This window comes from Leptonychotes weddellii, chromosome 4 (genome assembly GCF_054177405.1).
Source record: "Leptonychotes weddellii isolate Sample4059 chromosome 4, ASM5417740v2, whole genome shotgun sequence".
NCBI classification, from domain to species: Eukaryota; Metazoa; Chordata; class Mammalia; order Carnivora; family Phocidae; genus Leptonychotes; species Leptonychotes weddellii.
In genome coordinates, this window is record NC_138372.1 from 84,190,729 (window position 1) to 84,211,701 (window position 20,973).

The window sequence follows — 20,973 nt, forward strand, 5'->3', positions numbered from 1 at the left end:
AGACTGCATTAGAACAGTCTATTAACAAATTTTAAATTTTTCTTTATTTCAGAACTGCCTTTATGTACAGACATCATAAAAAAAATGCACATACACTGAAGATCTTCCAAGAACAGGAGCTGGAATTAAAAGTTAAAAGCATTTAGGAGAACTGAAATTGTCCCAGAGAAGTTCTGAGGATCATGCTTCTTTAAATGTCCTTGATAACCTCTTCAAGTTCTTCCTTTGTGAACATGTGGAAATTCTGGCCGGGCTGCACCGTGGCTAGCTGGAAAGAAAGCAGAGAAGGGTTAATGAGCTGGGCTCAATTACTCTGCAGAAAGCACTAGGTCAGGAGAAGCTGTGTTAGGGATGCAGCTGTTCATTAGGAACTGAGGGATCTGCTGTCCCAGGGATATCCTTTCCAGCCGTAGGTTCCTAAAATAGCTCTCTGACTCCCAAATAAAAATTTTTATTGACCAAATTTTTTATTTTGAGGTTAACTTACCACATAATAGTTAACCAAATGGCTGGCATCATTGTCATTATTTGAAGTTACTTCAACAAGGACCAGAAAAGCAGCAGCAAATTACATGGGGTCAGTACTTTTTTCTATTACTGATTCCTTTAGAAATATATTAAAAGTGTATTTACAGACTTGCAAGTGAAGCTTGTATGTGTTTCTTTGTTTCTTGGCCACTCTGTTTCAATTTCCATCAGAAAAACGGGGATAATAATAGCACTTAACTCATACAGAAGTTGTGAAGATTAAATGTATTAATATATGTAAAGTGCTTACAACACTGCCTACAACATTATAAGTACTAAATAACTATTATTATTAGGTATATTGTATTCTCTAAAATTGTTCATAAGGCAACTTAACAACAAAGTTTGCTTTGTTTTTTTAAAAGGACTGGCCATGAGGGTCGCCTGGGTGGCTCAGGCGGTTAAGCATCTGCCCTCAGCTCAGGTCATGATACCAGAGTCCTGGGATAAAGCCCCGCATCGGGATCCCTGATCGGCGGGGCGTCTGCTTCTCCCTCTGTCCCTCCCCCAGCTTGTGCTCGCTCTCAAATAAATAAAATAAAAAAATCTTTAAGAAAAAATAAAATTAAAAAAAAATAAATAAAAGGACTGGCCATGAAAATGAAAGGATTCCACTGACACGAACAGGAAATCATTTGTGATTGACAAATATCAGTAATAACCAACAGTCCAGATATAATCTATTTAAGCAATAAGACCAGGGTCAGAAGATGGTTAGTTTCAAATTTAACTAAAACTACCAAGTTTTCCATCACCTCTGTTGATAACATAGTCCCCCATGTTTTGGGGCAATACTGAGCAATAGGTGCCACTTCACATTTGCCAAAAAGCTATTTTGTTTGCTTTAAGTGTCATTTCCTCATATTGCCTTTGTCTTTAGACCTTAAAATTAAACATACTAGGGCATTTTTGGTAATATTCATTACTGATAGATTTAATATAATTTGAAAACTGCCAGAATTAGCACAATCCAATTACATGATATTTATTATTTTCAGGTCATGATCTCATGGGTTGTGGGATCGAGCCCCATGTGGGACCCTGTGCTCAGCTGGGAGTCTACTTAAGATTCTCCCCTCTCCCTCCTCCCCCCTCCCATGCTCTCTCTCTCTCTCAAATAAATAAATCTAAAATCCCAAACCAAACCAATCCAAAACAAAAAAACAACAAAACAAAACAGAACAAAACAACCTCTGTGAAGCAGGTAAAACAGATATTTTCTTTCATAGATTCAATTAATAATTATTAAGCACTTGAGTACTAGTTATAATTGTACTAGGCACTAGGGATCCAAAGATGAAGAAAATCTTATTTACCAAGGGTGCTGGACGCCAAATGCTTTCAATGTTAGGTGTTATAACAGAGCTAAGCTTATGTAGAGCCACAAAGGAGTGACCTACGGGAAGTCAAGGAAGGTTTCAAAGAGAAGCAACTTTTAGGTTGTGTATCCTTTTTTTTGTTTTTAAAGATTTTATTTATTTATTTATTTGAGAGAGAGAGAACGCACGCACTCGAGGGCCTGTGAGCAGGTGAGGGGCAGAGGGAGAGAGAGAATCCTAAGCAGACTCCATGCTGAGTGGGGAGCCCAAAGTGGGGCTCAATCTCATGACCCTGAGATCATGACCTGAGCAGAAATCAGGAGTCAGATGCTTAACCAACTGAGTCACCCACATGCCCCTTGAGTTGTCTCTTAAAGTGGAGGAGCAGGGGCGCCTGGGTGGCTCAGTTGTTAAGCGTCTGCCTTTGGCTCAGGTCATGATCCCAGGGTCCTGGGATTGAGCCCCGCATCGGGCTCCCTGCTCAGTGGGAAGCCTGCTTCTCCTTCTCCCACTCCCCCTGCTTGTGTTCCCTCTCTTGCTGTGTCTCTGTCAAATAAATTAAAAAAAAAAATTGAGTAGTCTGCTTCAGAAAGGTCAAATAATAGGTCTAAAATGTGACCATGAAATCTGACAAACAGGAGTTATCTTAGCAAAGAGCAGTCTCAGGGAAATATTAAGACAGAAACAAATGGTAGCGATTGAGGAATAAATAGGAGGAAGCAATGAGGACAATGAACATAGGTTCTGCTGAGAAGAGACCTAGCAATAAAGGTTACAAAAAAGGATGAATGGTATAGCTCTCAGCAATAAAATGTATCAGACTACTGATACACACAGGATGAATCTCAAAATCATTATGCTGAGTGAAAGAAGTTAGACACAAAAGAGCACATACTGTGTGACCCATTTATATGAATTCTAGAACACCCAAAACAAATCTATAGGGACAAAAACAGATCAGTGGGAAGGAACTGACTAAAAAGGGACATAAGAACACTTTTTGGGATGACAGAAATGTTCTATACCTTAATTGAGGTGGTGGATTATGTATCTGTCAAAATTCACTGAACTGTGTACTTTAAATAGGTACATTTTACCAGTATGTATGCTGTACCTCAAGAAAGTTGATTTTTTTTTTAAAGACAGGATACTAGGTAGAGGGAGGAGTTAACAAAAGTGGATTTTGTTTTGTTTCTAAGATTTTATTTATTTATTTATTTGAGAGAGCGAGAACAAGAGAGAGAGCTCCGACACAAGCAGGGGGAGGAGCAGAGGGAGAAGCAGACTCCCCACTGAGCAGGGAGCCCGATGTGAGGCTTGATCCCAGGACCCTGGGATCATGACCTGAGCTGCAGATGCTTAACCGACTGAGCCACCCAGGTGCCCCTGTTTTGTTTTCTAAAAAAGACGCAACTTGGAAATTTTTTTTTGTAGAGAAGGAGAGGCTGGGGATCCAAGGGACAACTGATGGAGCAGGGACCTAAAAGAGATGAAAGAGATGGGCTCTAGAGCAGTGGCTCCCAAATGCCTGACCTTCTCAGACTGACCATGAGACTCACCCAAAGAGACTTCAAAAATACAGATTTCTGGGCCTCATTTCCAAAGACTGATGGACAGCCAGGTTTCGAAACATCAGAATACTGGTGGAGTAAACGGTCTTGGACAAGTGAAAGTGCCCTTTTGTTTTAATATGAAAAAACTATAGTCAGGGATTAATGCAGTTCATGATAGAACATGAAGGAGACACATCTGATGCTCTTTTCAAAGCAACACCAAAACTGAATGAGCTAAAAATCTTTGCAGTTTCAGCTGAACCAAGCAGGCCTGAGAACTTTCACTGTGAAATCAAGAGAACTACCTCTGAACTACTCTGACGTGGGAAGACGATAGTCTCAGCAAAAATGCGAAGACCCTATCTCACTCAGTACCAAGAAACACAAAGTACTAAAAAGGATATGACAAAATACCTCCTAAGGGTCAAGAAGGGGGTATCACTGCATTTGCTGCACTTGATAGTCTCAGAGACTGGAAAGGGGAAGTATTTAAAAATCTTTGCTAAGAAAGTGAAAAAAACAATATTTATGTAGTAAGTTTTTCCATTTCCATTCCAAACCCCTTCTCTCCCCATTACTGCTCAAGGAGCAACGCCCCAACCCTCCACCCCTCTCTCCAACTCCACTCAGACCTTCCCACCTTTAGGCCAGCCCCTGTTTTGGCATCCAAGTTTGCCCCTTTCACTGCAGCCTGTGGAAGCTGGCTCTATTGGAGAGACATTCATAGGCCCTGAACCAGCAATCCTCCATCAGGGATTAACCCAAACATACATTATCTCAGTCTATGCTGAGTACCACTGACAAATATCCTGGTAAGTGCTGATTGGTTTAATTAAGGATTTGTGATTACAAATCCTTTGCCTTGAAAAATTTTGTCTAACTGAAATATAACATACATACATACTATGCCTACTATTCTGACTTTTTATAACTATCTGTTTGATGATTCCAGCCTCCCCTAGTTTTTTTTTTAATTATTTTTCTCCATTAGTATTTTAATATAGCCCAGCAATCCTTTTACTCATCCCTGTCTTCCTTTTTCCCTATCCATAATGACTCTTCCACATAGTTCCCATTCTCCTTAATTCTACTGTTGCATTCACCCACCCTGAGCAGATGATGTAAACAATCACCAGGGAAATACAGGACCTCTCTCCCAATTCACCTGCAAACCGACCCTATCTTTACTCACCACTACCTCCTTTTCTCCCATCTACTCTTAGCGTCCTAAATAAGGGCAGTTAGAATCTGGTCCACAACTCTCCCATGTCATCTCTATCTCATTACCTTGCATTTATCTCACACCCAAGCAGTCAGAAAACCCTCAAAGTTCCCTTTTACAGGGCTGCCTAGGTGGCTCAGCAGGTTAAGGGTCCAACTCTTGGTTTCAGCTCAGGTATTGATCTCAGGATTCTGAGATCGAGCCCCTCATCAGTCTCCCTGCTCAGCAGGAAGTCTGCTTGGGATTCTCCCTCACCCTCAGCCCCTCCCCACACTGTGTTCTCTTGTGCTCTAGCAAGCACTCTCTCAAATAAATAAATAAATCTTTTTAAAAAAATTCCCTTTTACATACAATGTTATTTTATATCTTTGAGCCTTTGTGCATGGCTGTTCCCTCTTCCTGGAATACCCTTCTCTTCCTTTCTTTAGCATCACCTCTTCCAGTCAGCTTTCCTAATGTCCTCGTATAAGTTACATGTTCTTGTGACAATCCATTCTGATTACTATTGCAGAAGTACTGCCTCAAGCTGTTATTATCTATATGTCCCCTATATTACACAGTATACTACCTGAATGGGAACTGGATTTTCTGTGTCTGTATCCCTGGCATCTAGTGTAGTACTGGACATATAATGGGTATTCAGTATAAAGTTGAATGAGCTCTGCTCTTCAAAACCAACTCCTTCATTTGTACTAAGCCTTCCCTCTTCTAGAACTTCTCCATCACTATCTAACCCCTGCTTTTGTTTCCTTTTTTTTTTTTTAAGATTTTATTTATTTGTCAGAGAGAGAGAAAGAGAGAGAGAGAGAGCACAAGCAGGGGAAGCAGCAGGCAGAGGGAAAAGCAGGCTCCCTGCTGAGCAAGGAGCCCGATGCGGGACTCGATCCCAGGACCCTAGGACTACAATCTGAGCCACAGGCAGACACTCAACCAACTGAGCCACCCAGGCATCCCTGCTTTTGTTTCTTTTAACATTTTTCTATACACTAGTTTCTTGTCAGTCTATGAAAGTATTTTCAAGTCTTTTCTCATCCTTAAAAAGACAAATCCTTTTCTTTAATGCTGCCTTCTGCGGACAGTAGTAACTCCTTGAGAAGGCAGCACACTCTTGTTTTGTCCACCTCCCTTCCACTCTTTAACTCATCCAATTCTGTCTTCTGCTGTTACCACTTATTCAAAGGATAGTAATAACTTCTGAAGGGCTGAGCATACAAAAATGCAATTATCTCCATCCATTCAATCTTCGGCAATGGGAGCTATGATATCTGAGTAAAAAACAACAGAACAGAAAAATACCTCTATATTAGTTGCATTCAGCTTCTCCTCCATTACTTGTTTGAGGATGATGAGTGAAGACTTGATGGCTTCTTTCAGTGTCATAGACTTGAAACAAAAAGGGTAAGAAAAATAGCCATTATAATATAATCCCTCTTTCCTTCAAAGATTTCCCCTATAGTTCCCTGAAGAAATGTCTTAGCAAATAATAAATCAAGCAGCTTAGTAAGTACAGTGCATGACAAGTATCTCTAGAATTCAAGTAAACTGCCAATAAGTACATTTATTCAAAGGAAAAAAAAGGTCTTATTTTGAACCAGATCAAGTCACCAACTTTCATATAAGTGATCTTTGAAGAAGTAAAGGGCTACACTTCTGTAGTTATCTTCTTTTAATATAGAAGCAAGATAATATTGGGAATATCCTATGAATCAGAATTCCCAAATGATCTAAAAAGGTAGCCCATTGGTTTAGCAAATCTGTTTTTGTACCGTTTTGAACCCATGAACCCAATTTTTTCCACACATAAAAATCAAAACTACCAGGGGTTCATGGAACCAGGTACCCCTGTGTGAACCATGTGAATCGTAAGTATGGCAGCCTTCAACCACAAGAATGAGTTACCCAAAACCAAGCCCTCCCATCCAACAAGATTAAAAGTGCCAAATGCCTACTTGCTTTAAGAGCCAGACTAGGAAATGTAACTGTTTAGTAAAGCTGTAAAGATAAAGGATAAACAAACTGTGGTACATCTATACCATGGTATACCACTCAGCATTAACTACTGATAAGTGCAAAAACCTGAATGGAGGGGCGCCTGGGTGGCTCAGTTGGTTAAGCAACTGCCTTTGGCTCAGGTCACGATACTGGAGTCCCGGGATCGAGTCCCACATCGGGCTCCCTGCTCAGCAGGGAGTCTGCTTCTTCCTCTGACCCTCCCCCCTCTCATGTAAATAAATAAAATCTTAAAAAAAAAAAAGAATGGAACAGTATATTGAACAAAAACAATATATTGAACAAAAAAGGGCAAACACACAATACAAACTGTATGAATGCATTTATAAAAATGACAAGAAGAGACAAGACTAATCTCTAGTGGTAAACATGGTTACCAGGGAGGAAGAGGGTGGCTGGAGAGGAGATAAGCATTTTAGGGAGTGAGGGGAGTGTTCTACATCTTGTTTTAGGTGGTGGTTATAAGGATAGATAGAACTGTCAAACTCCTAGAAATGAACTCTTAAGGTCTGCCCATTTTATTGTATGTAAATTATACCTTGATTTAAAAAATAATAGTAAAAGTTGTGACTGCTCAATTACCTTATGGTAAACTTCTTGTAAGGAGCTCTGGGCACCCTCTGAAGCAGAGCCGATTGCTCGAGCATCACACTGTACAAAGGTTCCGGAAGGGTCCATGTGAAACCTGCAAAACCCATCAACAGAAGGGGATTAAAATGCTGAAGAGTGGTGCCATTTTAAGAAACAAACATCTCACTGAAGAATATAAATGCTTGGCCCTGAGGCCAGGAAACCACTGAAATACTGAGGCACAGGTCCAAAAGACATTCTGTGCCTAGAGAAACCAGATTTTTTAAAAGTGTTTAATAAATTCCTCAGAGATTTAGAAGTATAAGAGATATAAATATGCCTTTCTAAATACTTGAGGATAAGGATCAAATCAACATTCTAAAGCAAAGCTCTAAAATACATCCTGACTATAGTAACAAAGTTACTTTTAATTCTTTCCAGAATTAGCAGTGGTGCCAATAGGGGGAGTTCTTCATAGAATCCCCAAATTTGTCTTTGTATAAACAGCACACAATTACTGAACTTTAGAATTTAGAAGCCCTTTATTTCTTGTAATTCTACAATAGTCTTCTCAGTTGATTTAAATAACCAGTCCCCATCCCAAATTAAAATAATTCTACCAAAAAAGAAGCAGGAAAAAATGGCAAATTATTCTTACAGCTGGGGTCCTTTCTCATCAACTCCTCCAAATAACAGTGCTACTCCAAAGGGACGAGACTAGAACCAAAAAACAAGAGGTATTAAGATAAATGGCCTTTGAAGTAGGTGGTGAAATGGGCTGGGAAAGGTAGGTTCAGAGGACAAATGTCCTAGGTCCCTTAGAACAGCAAGAAAACTTGACACAAACACTACACTCACCATGGCACCTGGATCTGCATCTTCTTCTCCAAACTGTAGAGCGAGATTGGACACAGCCTGAGTCACACTCTCCACTGTCATTGTCTCATTGTAGGTGAACCAATGGTTCTAGAAGAAGAGCAAAACATGGTCTACCTCTTCTTTTTTTTTTTAAGATTTATTTATTTGAGAGCGAGCGAGGATGTGCGGTGGGGGCAGAGGCGGAGAGAGAATCTCAAGCAGACTCTCTACTGAGCACAAAGTACAATGCCCCACAACCCTGAGATCATGACCTGAGCTGAAATCAAGAGTTGGACGCTTAACTGACTGAGCCACACAGGTGCCCCTAAATGGTCTACCTTTTAAATAAGAAAAGCATTAAAGCAGCCCACCATCTCACTACACACATCCCTGTGAACTACGATTGCAAACTGAATGCTCAGCTCCATTGTGTTTTCCTTAACACTAAACTTGAATGCTTGGGACTACATGAAAGGAAGAGAAATAGCTCTGGAAATAAACTCTGATCAAAAGAACTCTAAGCAACGACAGACTAGAGGATTACTCCATTGAAAAACAGAGTTAACCCCTTGTAGCACCAAGCTTAGTCTTTTCACAAAGTGAATGCTAACAGCTAAGTGCCACTTTCCCTCAAAGACCCTATCTCATCATTGTGTTGGTGTTTAATGACTTACTTTTACATTAAGTACTGACAGCGAAGTTGCAAATAAGTGCAAAAAATTTTACAAATCAGATTTTTTTTTCCTTACTGGTCTACTCTCCAAGCAGAAAATATCAGTATTCCTGACCAGTATTTGTCACCTGGTACATAACATTACTTGCCACAGGAGAGCTGTTATTTACAAGCCCAACACCAAAGGCAGTTAGGGTAGAATATCCCTTAGCTACATCCACTTCCTGCTATGGTGCTCCCACAGAAAGTCAATTAGGGAACAGAATGCAGTGCAAAGCTTGCTTTAATATGGCAAATCAAAAAGAACCAAGAGACTGTCAGCACTATTTGCCAGGGCTTCCTTAAAGCTGCAATGGTTGAATGGCTAGACTCCAAACCTCAGAAAGTTATAAACTAGGGATTCTACCCAAAATCACTCCCAAGAGCTACATCTGATATTGACACAGATAACTGCAATACAGCTCAGGCAGCTATATCATCATTTAACAAGAAACTCAAGCATCATGGGAAAAAGGAGAGATGATGCTAATTTTACCTGTGTCTCCACTCTGGCTTTATCAATTAAAGTCTTAGCATCAGCAATTAGCCCACTCATGGCACAACCTGCAATGTAAAAGCAATAGTGACCCAGGGGCCAAATCCTTGCAGGATTCTTTCATCCACTCAGGAAATACTGAAATACTAGAATGGAACCATGACAGCCACATAGCAATCCCATAGCAATATACCCAAGAGGTAAGATGGGAAATTATTTGATTATCTGTATTGAACACAAGTATAATTATATTACAAATAAATAAAAAACATCCACAATAACATAGAAGCCCAATATTAATTATGACAGAAGACAGAGAAGAACAGCCAAAATGAATTTCCACATATTACATCCTTAAACATCCCTTTAGCACTTTTTGTAGACCACAATGCACTTTCAAACTAAGTGAACAATAACATCCCAACAGAAGAAATTAAGATAAAAAATAATCATCTTACTATGAGCTATAGTGGAAGACCCCAGGATAAAATCAAAAGCTTTTTCACCTCCCTAACCAAATACAAACCAAATAGTTTAGAGAGAAAGTTTGCCTAAAAGTCCAAGATGCCAAGGTTATGGCTTTTACTTTATACACCATGACTCAAAATTTGTATTGCCAGCCTAAGCCTTGTTCCCACATTTCAAACCCTATAAAGCCAAATGACTCCCTTAATATATCTACTTGGACATACCACCAACTCAAATCAAGTTCTTTCCCTTTTAGACTCCTTGACCCTCACAACCAATTAGATCTCAAATTCTATCAGTCTCTATTGAATTAACATGTCTGGCATTAATCCTTACTTTCTCCATTCTCTGGCTATTGCTTTAGTTAAAGCCCTCATCATCTCCACGTGGATTAAAGCAAATTTCTTACCTGGTCTCCCTACATTTAATCTCAGCCCCCTTCACTCTACCTGCAACCTTGTTATCAGAATGGTCTTTCTAAAATACTAATCTGATCATATTACCTCAATGCTTAAGATCTTTCTCATCAATGCAAAAGGATCAAGTTCAAGCTCTTTAGCATGGTAAAAAGAACTTCCACTGTCTGATCCCAGACTCACTTCTTGCTACAGTCCACCTCCCAGTCATACTGCTTGTGCCAGGGTATTCCACATTTTACACCATCAAGGGTTTGCTCATTTCTACTCCCTCTAACCAGAGTGTCTCTCTTGCTATACCCAGACACTTGTTCGCTTGGTGAACACTTCCTGATCTTCTACACTTCAACTCAGCTCAAGCTTCACCTTTATGGAATCCTTTTTTGAATACCCATTACCATTGGCCCCAGACAAAACTATTTTCTCCTTTGTACCCCTACTAAACACATACTACAGCCTTTAATACCTACCTACATCACTCAATTGCATTTACTTATTTACATGTCCACCTCCACTATTAGGCTATATGCTTCTGAAAGACGAGGACTATGTCTCATTTCTCTCTGTATCCCTGCTGACTAGCATTATCTGGCACACAGTAGGTTCTCAATTTGCTGAATGAAGTGACACTGCTCTATCTCCAAAAGACAGGTGACTTGAGATAAAGCAGCCACAATGTTCTAATCTTAAAAGACTAAATCTCAGTTTCTCTATGAAAGAAAGAATGTCAAGCTCACAGAGTCACCATGGCATTTGATTCTGAGGGCTTCAAGTAATTATTTTACTGATGTTTCATCAATAAGATGACTAGTGGGTTAAGAAAATCTGGAGAGCCAACTAAAATGTCACACTATAAATAAGCAGAACTACTCACCCTGTAAAGCTACAGTGATGCCAGAAACTAAGGCAGGGGAATTTAAAGAGACCAAGAAAAGGAGTGCTGGGGAGTGGGTGGGGGATGGGGGGGCAGGGAGTAAAAACATAAATCTGAAAACAGAGGAAGTGGACTGATCTGCTCAGTCTAATAGTCTTATGCTCTCTGACCCTTAGTCACCCTAAAGATCTTTAAGAAGTCCTCTTTTCAGAAGTTATCTCTAGTTTTCCACATAATCCTCTGCTCCTGGTGGTTTCCTACCAGGACTAACATTATGCATCACTGAAGACCCAACAATCATAGGGAGCTGGCCTATGATTTAACCTTTACATATTTCAACAACCATTGCATTTGCCAAGTCTAAATTTGAAGGAGAAAGGAACTTCTGGGAGTAGGTGAGCTCTACATTATGCACACTTGCCTACTACCTGAAAAATAATAGCTAACAAGGGGATAAGATGTTCATCTAATACATCTCCCTTGGAACACCAAAGATTAATTAACCCAAGCCAGATCCTACAGAACAGCTTTCCCCTACTCCTTACCTATGTGAGCATCAATCTCTACAATTTTCTCAATGCTGCTTGGCTCCATGAGTGGGGAGGTAATTCTCTTCTCCACAGCTAGGCACACACCCTCTGATGTCTGGATCCCAATGGCTGTAGAACCAAGCTAAAAAGAAACGCATTATGGTTATCATGTACAGCTCAAAGAACAGTCTCACATACTCACCAGGAATCTCTCTGAATAACTTCACAAGATAAAAGCTTCAATCAGCCATACCTAGCATGCAGAGAATAAGCAGCACCCTAATAAGTAATGTACTATTCCTATCAATGGCAAGAGCACTGATTTATAGAATTTTGTTCTTCTAAAGAGAAAGTTCACTAAGTTCTTGAAAACATCTGGAACATGATCACCTTTAATGCCAGCATTTTGGAGTAGCAGACTCTAAAGTTCTAAACACAGTGGGCAAAAAAGTAATAAAACTCGAAAGTTTTTCTTTTCACCTCTGCTATCTTGACCTGTCCCAAAAGGTAATATTTCTCAAATCTACAACATGACCTCCAAGAAAGTAATGTACTTAAAAAAAAAAGGGAGGGGGGGAGACAAGAAAAAAAGAAACAGAAACACCACCACCAACATAAAAATAATCTTTTGAGGTCACTAGCAGTTCACAATATAGCTTAATTTCATCTCCCCATCTCCATGACACCATCCTAGTCACCATCCCTCTATGTCTGTTTATCTATAAAATACATCAAGAAGAGTAAATGTGTTAATATATAAAACGCTTAAAATTGTGCCTGGCACATAATAAATGAGTAACAAATTTAGTCATTCTTCTTATATGCCTAGATTACATCAACAGCCTCCTACTTAGGCCCCCCAACTTAATCTCTCTCTAAATGTATATTTCATGTTATGGCCTGACTGATTTAATAAAGTGCTATTTTCATTATACTTCTTCTCTGAAGAATTAACATCTCCATATATTGCCTGTAACATAAAATCCACATAAGCTTCCAGAGTCCTCAAAACCTAATCTCACTTTTCTCTTCCAACTTTATTACTCATTATTCTCCAACAAAATCCACCAGGTATAGCCCAACCCATTTTCTCATGCCATACTATCCCCTACCTTCACACCTCTGCTCATGCCTTCTTTCCCTTGAAATACAATCTTCTCTCTGGATCAAGTTCAAGCTCTTTAGCATGGTAAAAATTCAAATTCCACCCACCATTCATAAAGCCTTCGATGACTAAATGTGCTCTTTCCTCTGAATTTCCATTATTTAGTTAGTCCTACAAAGCAATGCCTGCCAGTGCAATCATCAGACTCCTGGAACCTATTATTGCAAAGGAGTCCAAAGAATTCCATGAATCATTATGCATAACATGTTTAACATGTCTGTACACTGAATGATCATGTCTTATACACAGATGTATTATTTTTCAAATGTGTAAAGTTGTGACCTTATAAGTGTTTTTAAATGCATATACCAGCTTATTATTATATATATATTTTTAAAGTTCACTGTTTTAGGATTTCATTCATTTTTTTTTTTTTTTTAAGATTTTATTTATTTAACAGAGAGAGACACAGCGAGAGAGGGAACACAGGCAGGGGGAGGGGGAGAAGGAGAAGCAGGCTTCCCGCGGAGCGGGGAGCCCGATGCGGGGCTCGATCCCAGGACCCTGAGATCATGACCTGAGCTGAAGGCAGACGCTTAACGACTGAGCCACCCAGGCGCCCCGATTTCATTCATTTTTTTAAAGATTATTTATTTATTTATTTGACAGAGAGAGCACAAGCAGGGGAGGCAGCAGAGGGAGAGGGAGAAGCAGGCTCCCCGCTGAGCAAGGAGCCCAATATGGGGCTCAATCCCAGGACCCTGAGATTATGAGCTGAAGGCAGACACTTAACTAACTGAGCCACCCAGGCGCCGCTTATATATTTTCTTAATCGGTGTTTACATGCATAACTATAGGAGATGAACTGTTAAAGAATTTTGTGTAAAAAAAAAAAAAATGAGTGTTCATATTTCTAGTTACAGATGTAGACCGAACACACACATTAGCTCTACTCCTTCCCCCAGCCTGGCAATAGTACAAGATTAAACGACAGTCGGCCAGGGGAGGGGGGGATGCACAAATATACTAGGATAAAGAAAATGGGCAAAGACACAGCAACAAAATTTCGAAAAAAGAAGATGGGTTCTGAATCCTAAAGTAGTAAAGAAAATCAAGAAACAACCTGATTTATATCATAGAACCCTCAAAAAAGGAAATGGTGGCATCAAGGACCGTTGGAAGTAGAAACAGAGGAACTAAAAATTGCAAGATCGTTCAATGTCTACCTAAGAACAAATTTCCAGATCCCCTCCCCTGTGCTGTAAAGCTAGATGATGGTCTCCACCCCAACTCCTGTAGAAGACTCTGGAGAGTGTAAAACAGGGTGGTCTTTGGATTGGGGAACACTAAGCACAGTCAAAAACAGGAGTACTAGAGTGGAAACAGGGGTATTAAGTAAAAATTGACAAGCTTAATGTTAAGAACCTCAGCCTTCTTTCCCCATCCAGCTCTCAGAAGCTAGTAGGCGAAACACCCTGAGGCATGAAATGAGAAGGGGCAGTTTTCTCTGGAGCAGTGGTTTTCAAACTTTTTGAAATCTACAAAATCTACATTAAGAAATATATTTTGTATCATGATCAAAACACAAAAAGATACAAATAAATGTAACAGAAACAACATGGAAAAAAATACGATGAAACACTCACCAATACTATGAGCAAGGCATTCTAGTATCTCCTGTTCTATTCCACTCAAAAAGAAATGCTTCCATGATCCACTAAATTGATTTCAATGACTACTAATGGGTCAACACTTGCAGCTTGAAAACCACAGCTCTAAAAAATCTAACCAGTTCCGGGCACCTGGCTGACTCACTTGGAAGAGCATGTAACTCTTGATCTCAGGGTTGTGAGTTCAAGCCCTGCATTGGGTGTAGGGATTACTTAAATAAATTAACTAGGGAGGAAAGGAGGAAGGGAAGAAAGAAAGGAAGAAAGAAAGAAAGAAAGAAAGAGAGAGAGAAAGAAAGAAAAAAGAAAGAAAGAATCTAACCAATTCAAGAAGGAAAAAAATCGAAAGAAAACTTAAAAAAAAAAAAATCCTTGGGGCGCCTGGGTGACTCGGTCGGTTAAATGTCTGCCTTTGATTTGGGTCATGATCTTGGGGTCCTGGGATTGAGCCCTGCCGTCAGGCTCTGCACTCAGCAGGGAGTCTCCCTTGAGATTCTCTCCCTCTCCCTCTGCCTCTCCCCCTGCTCACTCTCTCTCTCTCAATAAATAAATCTTTTAAAAAAATCCTTAAAGAAAAAGAATATATTTCATCCACAAGACAAGACTAGGATACTAATAAGAAAGAGGAAAAAACGTAAGAGATTGGAAATTAAAAATACTTTCTTATGAAACTACTGGAGAACCTTTACCAAACTGAAGGAATACATGAAAAGAAAAAAGGATGACACATAGGAGCTAACACAAGAGGGAGTTAAAAGGAATCCCTAGGATGATGTTGACAGAATATCCTGAGTATATACAGCTAGGCAGTATGCCCAGAGATCTAGTCCAGACTGCAGCAGGTGAGAAGGTTCAAAGACATATTTAAGGATCTTTTTTTTTTTTTAAGATTTATTTATTTGAGAGAGAGAGAAAGAGAGTGTGCACATGCAAGAAAGGGGAGGTGCAGAGGGAGAGAATCTCAAGCAGACTCCCTGCTGAACGCAGAGGCTGACTCGGGGCTCAATTCCACCACCCTGAGATCATGACCTGAGCTGAAATCAAGAGTTGGATGTTTAACTAACTGAGCCACCCAGGGGTACCTGGGTGGCTCAGTCGTTAAGTGTCTGCCTTTGGCTCAGGTCATGATCCCAGAGTCCTGGGATCAAGCCCCGAATCAGGCTCCCTGCTCAGCGGGAAGCCTGCTTCTGCGTCTCCCACTCCCCCTGCTTGTGCTCCCTCTCTTTGTGTGTCTCTGTCAAACAAATAAATAAAATCTTAAAAAAAAAAAAGAAGAATTCTAAACAAAACAAAACAAAAACAGGCACCCCTATTTAAGAATCTTTTTTTTTTTTTTTAAAGATTTTATTTATTTATTTGAGAGAGAGAATGAGATAGAGAGCATGAGAGGGGGGAGGGTCAGAGAGAGAGGCAGACTCCCCGCCGAGCAGGGAGCCCGACGTGGGACTCGATCCCGGGACTCCAGGATCATGACCTGAGCCGAAGGCAGTCGCTTAACCAACTGAGCCACCCAGGTGCCCTTAAGAATCTTTAATAGGATATTTAATGTGCCTGGATGTTTTGAGAAGATATATACAACCTGGAGAGACTTTGGGGATGATTTTATGACATTCATATATTAAATTAAGCAAATGTTTTTAAAAAGAGAGTTCTCAACTCCCAGGAAAATATTGTGCAGAAACGGAAAAATGGCTCAGCTGTGAATGGCATTTACATAGTCATACTGATATGTTGACTAATGATCTTACAAAATTATGATATATATGGTATAGAGTGGGTTGCCTTACCGCCACCCCAGTAGGAAATTGTATGTGTGTGGGATATCTGTCTCTCTACATGTGTCAGTGGGGGCAGAAATCATCATTCTCCATAATATAAAGTCTGTGGATAATGCCTAAGCAAAACAAAACAAAAATATGTAAGTCTGTGCTAGAAATACAGAAGTAAATGCCAAGAAAATTATCAGCTAAAAGACTTTAAAGTGTTGCCTTTGGGAAGCTGAAGGTAAAGGGGGCAGTGCTCAGGGATTGCTGTTTTTGTTACAAAGTTTATATAATTATTTTATCTTTTGACTCTAAAACTACATACAGGTATGCCTTAAGAATGAATTTTTTTTTTTAAGATTTTATTTATTTATTTCACAGAGAGAGATAGCAAGAGCAGGAACACAAGCAGGGGGAGTGGGAGAGGGAGAAGCAGGCTTCCCACTGAGCAGGGAGCCCGATGTGGGGCTCGATCCCAGCACCCTGGGATCATGACCTGAGCCGAAGGCAGACACTTAATGACTGAGCCACCCAGGCACCCCAAGAATGAAATTTTTAATCAGAAAATATTATCAGAGAATTTATTTGGCACTTAGTTGTTCTCTAGTTGTTTTATGTATTGTGTATTGCTCTTAAATCTCCAACTGAACAGAGCAGGACAAAATTCATACCTACTTTTAAATTTTATCTAGCAGAGTTGTTCTCAACCAGGGACCCATTTTACCCTCTAGAGGATATGTGTCTGGAGGGCAAAGTCTGGAGACATTTTTGGTTGTCACAGTTGGAAACTGAGTGCTACTGGTATCTAACAGGTAGAGGCCAGGGATTCTGCTAAACATTCTACCTTGCACAGAATGGTCCCCGAACAAAGAGTTATCTGGTCCAAAATGTAAACAGTCCCTGGGTACTATAATTATTTTATGGATGAACCATTCTCATATTACGAGAATAAATTCTCAGTCTGTTCAATTTGGTCTCCAACTTAAATAACTTCCTAAGCTTTCACTCCAAAAAAAGGGTTAATATTTTCAAGACAGTCTACTTTATAAAATATATCAAAATCAAGATAATTTTCTTTTGAACACTTACATTTACCCCCAGATGTTTCAGTATTACAGTTCTGCCTAAACTTCACCCCACCCCTTGGTGGAGACGGGGGAAATGGAGAAGTGAGAGAACATTTGAACTGATTCTATGTAGTACTTCTTTAGTATAACTCATAGTAACCAATGACCAGATGCTCCATATAATATGGTAATTTTGATACTGCCACAGATTATCCTTCCTTTCCCCAAAAAACCTACTCTAAAGGCAATTTTTTTCCACTTCTGCTGGCTGTATCTCACCCATGCCATCCATACGGTACCTCTAAATGACAATTTCTACTTGTCAGCCATTCTTAGTCATTTCTCCATCTCCTTTCATACTACTGAATACTTAAGGTTATCAAATTGCTTTCTCATTGGCGACTCCTAAGTGGTCAAGGCAACAACCAGGTTATTTTCACACAGGTTAAGTCACATCTATTAAGGGCCACATGGCTATTTCTATCTTAGTCCAACATAAGGCTAGAGATCAGATGCTACCTAATTATCTTTAAGTAATCTGGAAATCACTAGCAGTAAGGAGCTTAAAGGAGAAACCCCAAAAAACTGAGGCTTATTCTTGGTTTGCACATCTCGGTGGGACTGTTGTCTTTAGAGGCTCAAAATAAATGCCACAGCTTGATAGTTTCATACTTCATAGTACTGTATGGTTTCAACATAGGGCAAACATGATCAGAAACAGAGACAGGCACTTGTAGCTGGCCCACCATCTATCATAGTGCATCCACTTTTATTTCTATGTCTTCAACTAACCGAAATCTCTTTTGCCCTTTTCCAGATTCTCATAAAACCATACATTCTTTCTAAAATAAGTAACTTAGAGAGAAACACAGTAGCTCTCTTCAATTATGCAAGGAATTGTCTTTGGAGAAGGTTTCAACGTCCTGTATGGTTCAAGGGCAAAACTAGGGCCAAATGAAGGAAACTTCAGGAAGCTAGACTTTTCATTCAATACAAGGATAAATTTCTTAACCATTATGAATTGTTTTCTAACAGAAATGAGCCATCTTGGGAGAAAATATTCTGAAGCACAGGGTAAAGGGCTGGACTAGATCAGGGATTCTCAACCCTTGCTAGATATCAGAATCACTGAGGGAATCCTTAAAAATACTGATGCCTTGGACCTTACCCTGGACAATCTATATCAGAATTTAGATTATCCATAATTCAACAAATGCACATCTCATGTGATAACTAACTTTAAGTACTGATAGCTTACTTACTAATTTTCTTAATACTGGTTGAAACTATTTAATTTTGTTATTAGATAACAAGACACATCTCTTATTCAGTCCTAAAAGTGTCTAGTACAAATCCACAACTTTACTAATAAGAACACAGGTGATCAGTTAAATGATTTGTTCAAAATATCTCCAGGTGCTAACTCTAGATTTCTATACTCCTCTCTTTATAGCCAAGAAGATTATGAACACAAGCATGTCCCTCCAGCCCCACTGAGAAAAAGCTACATAATTATGAAGCAGTTATCTGTTCAAAAGGTTTTAGGAATGAGATGGAAATTGCTATTAAAATGGTTAGTAGGGGTGCTGGGTGGCTCAGTAGGTTAAGTGTCTGCCTTCGGTTCAGGTCATGATCTCAGGGTCCTGGGATCAAGCCCCATCGTAGGGCTCCCTGCTCAGCAGGGAGTCTGCTTCTCCCTCTCCCTCTGCCCTTCCCCCAGCTTGTGTGTGTGCTCTCTCTCTAATAAATAAATAAAATCTTAAAAAAAAAATAAAATGGTCAGTAGTTGGTTAAAGGGAGATAAAGAATATTTTCTAAAAAAGGAGCTAAAACACATTTACTCCAAATGTTCTGCCAGCAAAGCATTAGGTTGCCATGAAATTTCAAAAACTTGCCACTTGATACTATACCTTGATAGCTTCAATGGCATATTCCACTTGAAATAATCTTCCTTCAGGAGAAAAAGTATTCACGCCCCTATAATTAAAAAAAACAGTATTAAAAATTGTCAGAAAAGGGGCACCTGGGTGGCTCAGTTGGTTAAGTGACTGCCTTCGGCTCAGGTCATGATCCTGGAGTCCCGGGATGGAGTCCCACATCGGGCTCCCTGCTCAGCAGGGAGTCTCCTTCTCCCTCTGACCCTCCTCCCTCTCATGCTCTCTGTCTCTCATTCTCTCTCTCTCAAATAAATAAAAAATCTTAAAAAAAAAAAATTAAAAAAAATTGTCAGAAAAAATAAGCGTAGATAAACAAAACTCAAGTTCCTTGACATCTAGGTCAAATGGCTACAAGATGTGTATGTTGTCATTATCCTCCTTCACCCACAACAATCTGGAGCTATTTTTTTGTACATTTAACAGCTTTTCAAGAAAATGGAACTTATGTATGGAATACTTCTGTCCTACTCCCAGAGACTTCAAACTGATCAAATGGGAAGAGGTGGCTTTCTGTCTCAATCCTGAATCAATCTGCAATTCCTTCAGTAAATTCATGCCCCCAAACTACCAGGCAATTCCCAAGAAAATAAGCATTTATCCTTATCCTCTTCCCATTACATACATTTGCTGTTAATATCTTACTTTTCAGTAAAAGTCAGTTACAGGTACATTTCTCTATTTCTATGAATTAGGACTGGTATCTTAACAGACTGAGATCTGTGCAGTTCCTAAAGCCTAGGCTAGTTTATTTATTCCATACATATTTATACCAATTACATGCCAGACTTCTTTTTCTCTCCAAAACACTTCCCCACCTTTCTTTGCTCCATTCTTTTGGAAATCACTATGAAGAAGTGGCATCAGTCATGGTCTCAGCTATAAAAGTTTTCAGAACACAATGAATACTTCAAAAATACTTGAACTCAAGTGAATGAAAATAGTTATGATCCCTGGTTTATGGAGTTTGGATTTTATAATATGTAATATGATATATAATGCAGCATTTTCAAATCTGTTTTAGCAAAAACTTTCTTCAAAAAATATTTTATATATAGCCCCAAATATAAAACAGGTAATAATACAAGTTGACATTTACTGCACATCTACTATATGCCTGGCATTGCTATAAACCCCTAAATGACTTAACTCATTTAATCCTCAAAATAATCCTATGATACTATTTCACAGTTGAGACACAAAGAGGTTAAGTAATTTACCCAAAGTCACTCAGCATATAAGAAGCAGAGGTGGATTTAGAATTTAGGCAATGCGACTGCAGAGTCCAAGCTTTTAACTATTCCACCATACTGCCTCTGGGAATTATTACTCTGGGTTAAATCAGAAGTGAAAGGAGAATCCCACAATCCCAGTATCCCACTTGTCCCAGAGGTCATTTAAAAAGTTCAGAACTCCGGGGGCGCCTGGGTGGCTCAGTTGGTTAAGCGGCTGCCTTCGGCTCAGGTCATGATCCTGGAGTCCCGGGATCGAGTCCCGCATCGGGCTCCCTGCTCGGTGGGGAATCTGCTTCTCCCTCTGACCTTCCTCCCTCTCATGCTCTCTGTCTCTCATTCTCTCTCTCAAATGAATAAATAAAAAATCTTTAAAAAAAAAAAAGTTCAGAACTCAGGGGTGCGTGGGTGGCTCAGATGGTTAAGCGTCTGCCTTCAGCTCAGGTCATGATCCCAGGGTCCTGGGATCGAGTCCCGCATCGGGCTCCCTGCTCAGCGGGGAGCCTGCCTCTCTCTCTCTGTCTTTTATGAATAAATAAATAAAATCTTTAAAAAAAAAAAGTTCAGAACTCAGGGCGCCTGGGTAGTTCAGGTGGTTAAGCATCTGCCTCAGCTCAGGTCATGATCCCAGGGTCCTGGCATCGGG

At 39.8% G+C, this 20,973-nt stretch overlaps 1 protein-coding gene across 2 annotated transcripts in view; it reads right to left on the reverse strand.

Annotated features, from left to right (window-relative positions):
* Window positions 1-21: 21 nt before the first annotated feature.
* Window positions 22-20,973, reverse strand: part of PSMA5 (proteasome 20S subunit alpha 5) — a 24,385-nt gene continuing 3,433 nt past the window's right edge. Inside the window, exons 2-9 of one of the 2 annotated variants that reach the window (XM_081815606.1) lie at window positions 19,072-19,138; window positions 11,572-11,698; window positions 9,269-9,336; window positions 8,061-8,168; window positions 7,861-7,919; window positions 7,215-7,317; window positions 5,919-6,005; window positions 22-268 (exon numbers count right to left, since the gene is read on the reverse strand). In XM_081815606.1, coding sequence (XP_081671732.1) covers window positions 191-268; window positions 5,919-6,005; window positions 7,215-7,317; window positions 7,861-7,919; window positions 8,061-8,168; window positions 9,269-9,336; window positions 11,572-11,698; window positions 19,072-19,138 — 697 coding nt within the window. In that variant the 3' untranslated portion in view covers window positions 22-190. The remainder of the gene's footprint in view (window positions 269-5,918; window positions 6,006-7,214; window positions 7,318-7,860; window positions 7,920-8,060; window positions 8,169-9,268; window positions 9,337-11,571; window positions 11,699-19,071; window positions 19,139-20,973) is intronic. The other variant, XM_081815607.1, reaches the window with a different exon arrangement.